General features: G+C 37.5%; 1 protein-coding gene across 2 annotated transcripts in view; it reads right to left on the reverse strand.

Moving 5' to 3' along the window:
• The window catches only part of nme9 (NME/NM23 family member 9), a 93684-nt gene that overhangs the window by 30310 nt on the left and 50571 nt on the right, over positions 1-12803 (reverse strand). For both annotated transcript variants that reach the window (XM_041201311.1, XM_041201310.1), the window contains exons 7-11: positions 12270-12348; positions 10465-10547; positions 8454-8546; positions 7794-7948; positions 7290-7489 (exon numbers count right to left, since the gene is read on the reverse strand). In XM_041201311.1, coding sequence (XP_041057245.1) covers positions 7290-7489; positions 7794-7948; positions 8454-8546; positions 10465-10547; positions 12270-12348 — 610 coding nt within the window. The remainder of the gene's footprint in view (positions 1-7289; positions 7490-7793; positions 7949-8453; positions 8547-10464; positions 10548-12269; positions 12349-12803) is intronic.

The following is a 12803-nucleotide window of genomic DNA, read 5'->3' on the forward strand; positions in this document are numbered from 1 at the left end:
AGAATACGGCCATGTTGTAAATATTATAGAGAATACGGTCGTGTTGTAAATGTTATAGAGAATACGGTCGTGTAGTAAATATTATAGAGAATACGGTCGTGTCGTAAATATTATAGAGAATACGGTCGTGTTGTAAATATTATAGTGAATACAATCACGTAGTAAATATTATAGTGAATACGGTCGTGTAGTAAATATTATAGAGAATACTGTCACGTTGTAAATATTATAGAGAATACGGTCGTGTAGTAAATATTATAGAGAATACGGTCATGTTGTAAATATTACAGAGAATATGTTCGTGTAGTAAATGTTATAGAGAATACGGTCGTGTTGTAAATATTATAGAGAATACGGTCGTGTTGTAAATATTATAGAGAATACAGTCATGTTGTAAATGTTATAGAGAATATGGTCATGTCGTAAATATTATAGAGAATACGGCCGTGTAGTAAATATTATAGAGAATACGGTCATGTAGTAAATATTATAGAGAATATGGTCATGTCGTAAATATTATAGAGAATACGGCCGTGTAGTAAATATTATAGAGAATACGGTCATGTAGTAAATATTATAGAGAATACAGTCATGTAGTAAATATTATAGAGAATATGGTCGTGTTGTAAATATTATAGAGAATACGGTCGTGTAGTAAATATTACAGAGTATACGGTCGTGTAGTAAATATTATAGAGAATACGGTCGTGTTGTAAATGTTATAGAGAATACGGTCATGTAGTAAATATTATAGAGAATACAGTCATGTAGTAAATATTATAGAGAATACGGCCGTGTAGTAAATATTATAGAGAATACGGTCATGTAGTAAATATTATAGAGAATATGGTCGTGTTGTAAATATTATAGAGAATACGGTCGTGTAGTAAATATTACAGAGTATACGGTCGTGTAGAAAATATTATAGAGAATACGGTCGTGTTGTAAATGTTATAGAGAATACGGTCGTGTAGTAAATATTATAGAGAATACGGTCGTGTAGTAACTATTATAGAGAATACGGTCGTGTTGTAAATGTTATAGAGAATACGGTCGTGTAGTAAATATTATAGCGAATACGGTCGTGTAGTAAATATTATAGAGAATACGGTCGCGTTGTAAATATTATAGAGAATACGGTCGTGTTGTATATATTACAGAGAATACGTTCGTGTAGTAAATGTTATAGAGAATACGGTCGTGTTGTAAATATTATAGAGAATACGGTCGTGTTGTATATATTACAGAGAATACGTTCGTGTGGTAAATGTTATAGAGAATACGGTCGTGTTGTAAATATTATAGAGAATACGGTCGTGTTGTATATATTACAGAGAATACGTTCGTGTAGTAAATGTTATAGAGAATACGGTCGTGTTGTAAATATTATAGAGAATACGGTCATGTCTTAAATGTTATAGAGAATATGGTCATGTCGTAAATATTATAGAGAATACGGTCATGTAGTAAATATTATAGAGAATACAGTCGTGTAGTAAATATTATAGAGAATACGGTCGTGTAGTAAATATTATAGAGAATACAGTCGTGTAGTAAATATTATAGAGAATACGGTCGTGTAGTAAATATTATAGAGAATACGGTCGTGTAGTAAATATTATAGAGAATACGGTCGTGTTGTAAATATTATAGTGAATACAATCATGTAGTAAATATTATAGAGAATACGGTCATGTAGTAAATGTTATAGTGAATACGGTCGTGTAGTAAATGTTATAGTGAATACGGTCGTGTAGTAAATATTATAGAGAATACGGTCGTGTTGTAAATATTATAGCGAATACGGTCGTGTAGTAAATATTATAGAGAATACGGTCGTGTAGTAAATATTCAAGAGAATACGGTCATGTTGTAAATATTATAGCGAATACGGTTGTGTAGTAAATATTATAGTGAATATGGTCATGTAGTAAATATTATAGAGAATACGGCCATGTTGTAAATATTATAGAGAATACGGTCGTGTTGTAAATGTTATAGAGAATACGGTCGTGTAGTAAATATTATAGAGAATACGGTCGTGTAGTAAATATTATAGAGAATACGGTCGTGTTGTAAATATTATAGTGAATACAATCACGTAGTAAATATTATAGTGAATACGGTCGTGTAGTAAATATTATAGAGAATACTGTCACGTTGTAAATATTATAGAGAATACGGTCGTGTAGTAAATATTATAGAGAATACGGTCATGTTGTAAATATTACAGAGAATATGTTCGTGTAGTAAATGTTATAGAGAATACGGTCGTGTTGTAAATATTATAGAGAATACGGTCGTGTTGTAAATATTATAGAGAATACAGTCATGTTGTAAATGTTATAGAGAATATGGTCATGTCGTAAATATTATAGAGAATACGGCCGTGTAGTAAATATTATAGAGAATACAGTCATGTAGTAAATATTATAGAGAATATGGTCATGTCGTAAATATTATAGAGAATACGGCCGTGTAGTAAATATTATAGAGAATATGGTCGTGTTGTAAATATTATAGAGAATACGGTCGTGTAGTAAATATTACAGAGTATACGGTCGTGTAGTAAATATTATAGAGAATACGGTCGTGTTGTAAATGTTATAGAGAATACGGTCATGTAGTAAATATTATAGAGAATACAGTCATGTAGTAAATATTATAGAGAATACGGCCGTGTAGTAAATATTATAGAGAATACGGTCATGTAGTAAATATTATAGAGAATATGGTCGTGTTGTAAATATTATAGAGAATACGGTCGTGTAGTAAATATTACAGAGTATACGGTCGTGTAGTAAATATTATAGAGAATACGGTCGTGTTGTAAATGTTATAGAGAATACGGTCGTGTAGTAAATATTATAGAGAATACGGTCGTGTAGTAAATATTATAGAGAATACGGTCGTGTTGTAAATGTTATAGAGAATACGGTCGTGTAGTAAATATTATAGCGAATACGGTCGTGTAGTAAATATTATAGAGAATACGGTCGCGTTGTAAATATTATAGAGAATACGGTCGTGTTGTATATATTACAGAGAATACGTTCGTGTGGTAAATGTTATAGAGAATACGGTCGTGTTGTAAATATTATAGAGAATACGGTCGTGTTGTATATATTACAGAGAATACGTTCGTGTGGTAAATGTTATAGAGAATACGGTCGTGTTGTAAATATTATAGAGAATACGGTCGTGTTGTATATATTACAGAGAATACGTTCGTGTAGTAAATGTTATAGAGAATACGGTCGTGTTGTAAATATTATAGAGAATACGGTCATGTCTTAAATGTTATAGAGAATATGGTCATGTCGTAAATATTATAGAGAATACGGTCATGTAGTAAATATTATAGAGAATACAGTCGTGTAGTAAATATTATAGAGAATACGGTCGTGTAGTAAATATTATAGAGAATACAGTCGTGTAGTAAATATTATAGAGAATACGGTCGTGTAGTAAATATTATAGAGAATACAATCATGTAGTAAATATTATAGAGAATACGGTCATGTAGTAAATGTTATAGTGAATCCGGTCGTGTAGTAAATATTATAGAGAATACGGTCGTGTAGTAAATATTATAGAGAATACGGTCGTGTAGTAAATATTATAGAGAATACGGTCGTGTTGTATATATTACAGAGAATACGTTCGTGTAGTAAATGTTATAGAGAATACGGTCGTGTTGTAAATATTATAGAGAATACGGTCGTGTTGTATATATTACAGAGAATACGTTCGTGTGGTAAATGTTATAGAGAATACGGTCATGTGGTAAATATTATAGAGAATACGGTCGTGTGGTAAATATTATAGAGAATACGGTCGTGTAGTAAATATTATAGAGAATACGGTCATGTAGTAAATGTTATAGTGAATACGGTCGTGTAGTAAATATTATAGAGAATACGGTTGTGTAGTAAATATTATAGAGAATACGGTCATGTTGTAAATATTACAGAGAATATGTTCGTGTGGTAAATATTATAGAGAATACGGTCGTGTGGTAAATATTATAGAGAATACGGTCATGTAGTAAATATTATAGAGAATACGGTCATGTTGTAAATATTATAGAGAATACGGTCGTGTTGTAAATATTATAGAGAATACGGTCGTGTGGTAAATATTATAGAGAATACGGTCGTGTTGTAAATGTTATAGAGAATATGGTCGTGTTGTAAATATTATAGAGAATACGGTCGTGTTGTAAATGTTATAGAGAATACTGTCACGTTGTAAATATTATAGAGAATACGGTCGTGTTGTAAATGTTATAGAGAATACGGTCATGTTGTAAATATTATAGAGAATACTGTCACGTTGTAAATATTATAGAGAATACGGTCGTGTGGTAAATATTATAGAGAATATGGTCATGTCGTAAATATTATAGAGAATACGACCGTGTAGTAAATATTATAGAGAATACGGTCATGTAGTAAATATTATAGAGAATACAGTCATGTAGTAAATATTATAGAGAATACGGTCATGTAGTAAATATTATAGAGAATACGGTCATGTAGTAAATATTATAGAGAATACGGCCGTGTAGTAAATATTATAGAGAATACGGTCATGTAGTAAATATTATAGAGAATACGGTCGTGTAGTAAATATTACAGAGTATACGGTTGTGTAGTAAATATTATAGAGAATACGGTCGTGTTGTAAATATTATAGTGAATACAATCATGTAGTAAATATTATAGTGAATACGGTCGTGTAGTAAATATTATAGAGAATACGGTCGTGTTGTAAATGTTATAGAGAATACGGTCGTGTAGTAAATGTTATAGAGAATACGGTCGTGTAGTAAATATTATAGAGAATACGGTCGTGTAGTAAATATTATAGAGAATACGGTCGTGTAGTAAATATTATAGAGAATACGGTCGTGTTGTAAATATTATAGAGAATACGGCCGTGTTGTAAATGTTATAGAGAATACGGCCGTGTAGTAAATATTATAGAGAATACGGTCGTGTGGTAAATATTATAGAGAATACGTTCGTGTAGTAAATGTTATAGAGAATACGGTCGTGTTGTAAATATTATAGAGAATACGGTCGTGTTGTATATATTACAGAGAATACGTTCGTGTAGTAAATGTTATAGAGAATACGGTCGTGTTGTAAATGTTATAGAGAATACGGTCGTGTTGTATATATTACAGAGAATACGTTCGTGTAGTAAATGTTATAGAGAATACGGTCGTGTTGTAAATATTATAGAGAATACGGTCGTGTAGTAAATATTATAGAGAATACGGCCGTGTAGTAAATATTATAGAGAATACGGTCATGTAGTAAATATTATAGAGAATACGGTCGTGTGGTAAATATTATAGAGAATACGGTCATGTAGTAAATATTATAGAGAATACGGTCGTGTGGTAAATATTATAGAGAATACGGCCGTGTAGTAAATATTATAGAGAATACGGTCGTGTGGTAAATATTATAGAGAATACGGTCATGTAGTAAATATTATAGAGAATACGGTCGTGTGGTAAATATTATAGAGAATACGGCCGTGTAGTAAATATTATAGAGAATACAGTCGTGTAGTAAATATTATAGAGAATATGGTCGTGTAGTAAATATTATAGAGAATACAGTCGTGTAGTAAATATTATAGAGAATACGGTCATGTAGTAAATATTATAGAGAATACGGTCGTGTAGTAAATATTATAGAGAATACGGTCGTGTTGTAAATGTTATAGAGAATACGGTCGTGTAGTAAATATTATAGAGAATACGGTCGTGTAGTAAATATTATAGAGAATACGGTCGTGTTGTAAATATTATAGAGAATACGGCCGTGTTGTAAATGTTATAGAGAATACGGCCGTGTAGTAAATATTATAGAGAATACGGCCGTGTGGTAAATATTATAGAGAATACGGTCGTGTGGTAAATATTATAGAGAATACGTTCGTGTAGTAAATATTATAGAGAATACGGCCGTGTGGTAAATATTATAGAGAATACGGCCGTGTGGTAAATATTATAGAGAATACGGTCGTGTGGTAAATATTATAGAGAATACGGCCGTGTGGTAAATATTATAGAGAATACGGCCGTGTAGTAAATATTATAGAGAATACGGTCGTGTGGTAAATATTATAGAGAATACGGTCGTGTGGTAAATATTATAGAGAATACGGTCGTGTAGTAAATATTATAGAGAATACGGTTGTGTAGTAAATGTTATAGAGAATACGGTCATGTAGTAAATATTATAGAGAATACAGTCATGTTGTAAATGTTATAGAGAATATGGTCATGTCGTAAATATTATAGAGAATACAGCCGTGTAGTAAATATTATAGAGAATACGGTCATGTAGTAAATATTATAGAGAATACGGCCGTGTGGTAAATATTATAGAGAATACGGTCGTGTAGTAAATATTATAGAGAATACGGTCATGTAGTAAATATTATAGAGAATACGGCCGTGTGGTAAATATTATAGAGAATACGGCCGTGTGGTAAATATTATAGAGAATACGGTCGTGTGGTAAATATTATAGAGAATACGGTCGTGTGGTAAATATTATAGAGAATACGGTCGTGTAGTAAATATTATAGAGAATACGGTCATGTTGCAAATATTACAGAGAATATGTTCGTGTGGTAAATATTATAGAGAATACGGTCGTGTGGTAAATATTATAGAGAATACGGTCGTGTGGTAAATATTACAGAGTATACGGTCGTGTTGTAAATATTATAGAGAATACGGTCGTGTGGTAAATATTATAGAGAATACGGTCGTGTGGTAAATATTATAGAGAATACGGTCGTGTGGTAAATATTATAGAGAATACGGTCGTGTGGTAAATATTACAGAGTATACGGTCGTGTTGTAAATATTATAGAGAATACGGTCGTGTGGTAAATATTATAGAGAATACGGTCGTGTGGTAAATATTACAGAGTATACGGTCGTGTTGTAAATATTATAGAGAATACGGTCGTATGGTAAATATTATAGAGAATACGGTCGTGTGGTAAATATTACAGAGTATACGGTCCTGTACTGAACCTCAGTGCTTTCATTGAGCGATGATGGTATACACAGTTACACTGTCTTGGAGGCAGAAAGTTTGTATGTCATTAACGGTCTGAATCTATTCTTGTCCCTGAAGCTCCAGTCCAGTCCCCTCGCTAATTTTATTAGTTACAGGTGTTATTAGTGTGAGTCTGAGCGTCAACAGGCAAACCCAGAGCCATCTCTGGTTCAGTGCTAAGGAAATTGTCCTCACCTTTTTTCTCCTTTAAGATATCTGGCCTGATTAGCGCCAGGGTGTTCTGCACCCGCTCATCTTGGTGAAGCTGACGCTGGGCCTCAGAAGAAGCTGCAAAGTGGGGGAAGAAGAAGGCTAGCTCCCTGCTGGCCTGGTCCTTGTCATCGCTGCCATGAACCGCATTGAATACATGTTCAGTCCCATACAGAGCCCGGAGACTTTGGAAGGAAATCCACACAGAGTTAGAAAGTCTCGACTCAAAGCCTGCGATCATGTCAAGGTTACTTTTCAAAGCAGTTAAACAGCCGCTGGTTAACATTCTGCTGCATTTTATTTTCAACTATTTTTATTTGGGTTAAGTTGGAGGTGAGTTCTCAATTGGTCCCAATCCGCTGTCAGAAGCTGCATTAGCAAGCAGGCAGGAATATACTATTATTTATACAGAGTGCTGGAATTTTGGGGCAGATTTATTCAAGTTGCTACATTGCTGAGACTCCAGCACTCACCATGCCCTTTCATTACCTTTCAGGCTTCTCCTGTTTTGCAACTTCTACATCAGTTGGACCAATAAATTCTCTCCACAGCGGGATGACATCTTCCGTTCCCTCAGATCTGGACAGAATCAGAACATGGCAAGGTCCACTGGACATGAAGTGAATGAGCTCCTCAAAATGAGGCTGTAAAGTCGAGAACAAACAAACAAACAGTGCCGGAAAATCACTGCACCTTATTAGAATGACAATACTTTTATTATGTAATCTTTGATGGTTTGGTATTTCCTACTTTCTTCCTCCTCCAAGATTCTATAGGCTACCCACCAGCTAAGGTGACAGATCGGTAACTAGGTTCTTGGCAGGCCTCTCTTGGCCAATGCCACTCGTTCTCACCTCTGTCGCTACCATTCTACACTCAGTCAGAGGGGGATGCACGAGTGTGGTGCACTATCCAATTTCTCTACTTCAATACAGGGTAAGGGCTGTCCCTTACTCAACGCTTCTCCCAGGTGGTATTGTACATAGGAGGTCCATTGCATCCATCATAGTGCAGCCTTAGGTCTAGGGTTCATATTTCCCTCAATGTTTCTGAAGTTAACAGGAAATGGGAAGCCTGTATCAAGCCAGAATGTCGTTTCTGCAGCTGAGAAATTCTTTACACCTCCATCTGAAAGGCTTTCCCACTCACCTCTTCCACTTTGTGTTGGTAGAAATCTCGAGCCTCTTCCTCTGTTAACGCCTGCTCCTCGTGAGATAAGATTTCGAAGCCTGCTTCCTGAATCTGAGGAAACACTGGTAAACTTTAGCAGGAACTTTGCACCTTCAAATTCTTTCTCATTAACAACCCAACACAGATCTTGGTGCATTTTGTCCTCTGGCATTTCCAACATTAAACAGTCCAGGATGAAAAACATACCAGTCACGGGAGCCTGATCTTGTGAATATTCCCTGTGTAATGTTATTTTCTTTTGTATTGTATCTTCACTTCTCTTAAATTGGTTATTAAGCGAGTTGTAAGGTGCTTTAATAGCAAATGTTTGGCAAGTAAGAACAGGGTCACACCAGGTAAGAGTGATCAGCTCACTTGCACCTAGACCTGGATATATCCCTGTAGGGTTCCACATTAATCTTTGGATATGGTGCAGACAGTAGCATCTTACTCACAAGGTCAGCTTCATGTCCGAGTGTAGACAGTGAGTGGCAGTAACAGTGGTTATGCCATAAAAGCTCTGAAGAAGGGTCATACGGACTCGAAACGTTAACTCTGCTTCTCGCTCCACAGAGGCTGTCAGACCTGCTGAGCTTTTCCAGCATTTTCTGTTTTTATTTCAGATTTCCAGCATCTGCAGTGTTTTGCTTTTATCTTCATAATTATACCATGTTCTCCCAACAGGCACACATGTACATGTTCCAGTGAAGTGGGTGGGGAATGGTCAGGGAGGGGAGTGTCACTGTGTTACACAGGGGAACACGTGTGCTTATTTTCTTTCCCAATGCTTCAGGAAGTGCTAGCTAACTTAGCTCAGACTGGTTACATTTACTGACTGATCCATTGGACAAGGCTTCTCCCACTCGTTTGGCTTAATTTTGAGCTGGCATCTACAGACTATAGTCAGATAGAGCCTGTGGGTTTAAATGCTGAGAGTAAGAGTGTGAAGAGCTTGGCAAAATCACAACACACAGAACCACAGAACAGTTGTAGCACAGAAGGAGGCCATTTGGTCCATTAAGTTTGTGCCAACTCTCTGCAGGAGCATCCCAGCCAGCCCCACATTCCCACCTTTCTCCCACAGCCCTGCAAACATTTTCTCTTCAGATAATTATTCAGTTCACTTTTTAAAGCCATAATTGAATCTACCTCTTCCACGCTCTCAGACAGTGCATTCCACATTCTAACCACCCGTTGTGTAATGAAATTTATGCTTGTATCTTTTTTGGTTCTATTCATTTTAAATCTGGTTTCTGACCCTTCCACCAATGGCAACGATTTCTCTCTATCTACCCTGTCCAGACCCCTCATGATTTTGAATACCTCTATCAAATCTCCTCTCAGCCTTCCGTCTATAAGGAAAATGACCCAACTCCTTTAATATATCCTCTTAATTGAAGTCTCTCATCCCTGGAAACATCCTTGTGAATCTTTTCTGCACCATCTCCAATGCCTTCGCTAACTTCTTAAAGTGTGGCACTCAGAATTGGATGCAATACTCTAGCTGAGACCGAACCAGTGTTTTGTACAGACTTACCATAACTTACTTGCTTTTGTACTCAATGCCCGGTTTGACAAAACCCAGGATCCTGTCTGCTTTATGAACCACTTTCTCAACTTGCGCTGCCACTTTCAGTGATTGGCACCCCAGCTCTGTCTGTTCCTGCGCTCCCTTTGGAACTGTACCCTTTATTTTAAACTGCCTTTCCTCATTCTCCCCACCAAAATGTATCGCTTCATATCAAAGGAACAATTGAAGCACTCAATTTTTCTTTGCCAAAATTGAAAATGCTTGTCAGTAGTAACCAAGACTTACTTTAAACCTGTACATCGCTAGCAGTTTTATATTTAGGGATGCCCGGACCCACAATCAAACTGAAATTAAAATTCAAAGCTAAAATGTCATTCCATAAATACTAATTCTCAATAGGTTGAAATAAAACCTTTTAGAGAGCTTTCACCGCGAACAGTTTGAAGTTCTGCTTCTCACCTTCATTATTATTTCATCTGCTTTCCCATGAGCTACAGCATCAGGTTTGATGATTGCTACTGTGTAAGACTTGTGGGCAGTAACTGTATTAAAGTAAAACAGATGAGGTCATTCACAAATGCAACTAGTAAGAAAATAAGACAGAGGGTATTCAGCCCCTTGAGCCTGCTCTACCGTCCATTACAATCATGGTTGTTCTTTGAGCCGAGTTCCACTTCCTGCCCTATCCCCAAATTCTGCAGGAGTTTCAAAAATCAATCGATCTCAGTCTTGAATATCCTCATCGGCTGAGTATCCAAAGACCTCTCGGGCTAGAGAATTCCAAAGGTCTACAAAACTCCGTGAAAAAATTTCCCCTCATCACCGTCCTAAATGGCTGACCACTTTTTTGCAAGTCCCTTTCTGGAGTAAAGTTCCGGGGCTTTTCTATCCAATGTAAAGACCACAGAACTCAGTTGGCCAGGAAATTTTAGTTATACAGAGTACAGATTCCAAGCACCTACTGACATCACTGGCTCTCTTATTCTGGACCTGTACAATCACCTTGAACTAAAACGGTTTACATTTTTACCAGTTCTCTTTCCTTCCGTTCCTTGCTCTCTATGGGTGCTGGCTGCGCTTGAGTGGGGAGCACTCGTGTTTCTGAGTTGGAGAGGCTTTGGCTCAAGTCCCACTGCAGAGACGCGAGCACAGAATCGCGGCTGACATTCCCAGCGCAGCGCTGAAGGTGTTGCTGGACGTGGGAAATGTTAAACTGAGACCCTTTCGGGTGGATGTCAAAGATCCCATGGCACGATTTCAAAGAAGAGCAGGAGAGTTTCCCCAGTGTACTCCCAATATTCATCCCTCAGTCAACATCACAAAGAATGATTATCTGGTCATCATCGCGTTGCTGTTTGCAGGAGCTTCCTGTGGATAAATTGGCTGCAGGGATTCCTACATGATAACACCTCAGAAGTGCCTGATAGGCTGCAAGCGCTTTGGAATGTCCTGAGGTTGTAAAAGGTGTTATTGAAATGTAAGCAGTTCCACCCAATACCAACAGTGGGCCCAGCACCTCACCCTGTGGATACCCAGGGAGTATCAGCAGACTGGTTGGCACCTCACCCTGTGGATACCCAGGGAGTATCAGCAGACTGGTTGGTACCTCACTCTGTGGATACCCAGGGAGTATCAGCAGACTGGTTGGCACCTCAGCCTGTGGATACCCAGGGAGTATCAGCCGGGTGGCTGGCATATCAAAATTGAGCTGATGCCATCATCATCCGACTTCACCTGCGTACTTTCCAGAAGCGGACCCGAAATCTTTCCACTCTCTAGCTCAGGGGCATTGTGACCAACTGCATCAATCCCAGCACTGCCCCGGTTTAACATCAAATACATCAGCACAAGCCATGGACTGAAGCTGGGACTTTCAGTTCTGTGTGCTGAGTGCAGCAACAAACGGTGCACTGATCTGTAATCTCCCCCACGCTCCAGCTTAGCTCTTCCACTGCAGAGAGAAGCAGACAGTGGAAAGGCAGAAATAAGAGAGGAAAAACTAGAAAACCAGACGTTCACCTGCGGGCTGCTCTCAGACACCATGAGCTGCTGCTTTCAGACTTGCAATGGTTGGGAGTAATTAAATCATTTGTTGAAGGTGAAGTGTGTTATGACGAACTGAAAGAGGGAGTTTTATCCCCGTTTGAATGAAAGAATGTACTTGGGGCCTTGATTTCAATTCATTGTAAATTTCCAAATGCTAACTGCTTCCAAAATTACGGTCACCTTGTTGCAGTGATTTCATTCAAGATTTCATCGCTTACCCACAATCTCCTCTTCATTGTCTTCCAACACCATCACCTCCTCTTCTTCCACCTCTTCTGCCAAGCCTTCATCTTTGACCTAAAAAACAAAAATTAAACTATGGGTGGGATTCTCTGGCCCCGCCCAGCGCCCGTCCCTCTGAAAGCTAGTGGAGTTTTGGCCAGACCGCCAGATCTCCTTTGGCGTGTGCCACCACGATGGAGCCGGGAAATCCCGGTCTACGGCCTTAACTGGCTGACCTGTTAAATGCTCATAAACCTTCACTGCCGGGAGGTAACCATTGGCTCACATTAATCAGTATCACTCCAGAAGTGGATTCTGTGCCAATTCGTGGGCACAGGAGGGAGTTAAAGAGAAAACAGGAGCTGAATTTAATTAGAAGGAGAATTTCATCGTGATGAGATGGACTGTCATATAGAGGTGGGAAGTCGATTCTGACGGGCTGAGGTGTTGCCAGAGTCTCCTGTAGTGTAAATTGTTGTGATAGTTTGAAATTTTGAATTCTTGCATTTGTCCTGAAGGGTGCAAGGTGA

This window comes from Carcharodon carcharias, chromosome 12 (assembly GCF_017639515.1).
Source record: "Carcharodon carcharias isolate sCarCar2 chromosome 12, sCarCar2.pri, whole genome shotgun sequence".
Lineage (NCBI taxonomy): Eukaryota > Metazoa > Chordata > Chondrichthyes > Lamniformes > Lamnidae > Carcharodon > Carcharodon carcharias.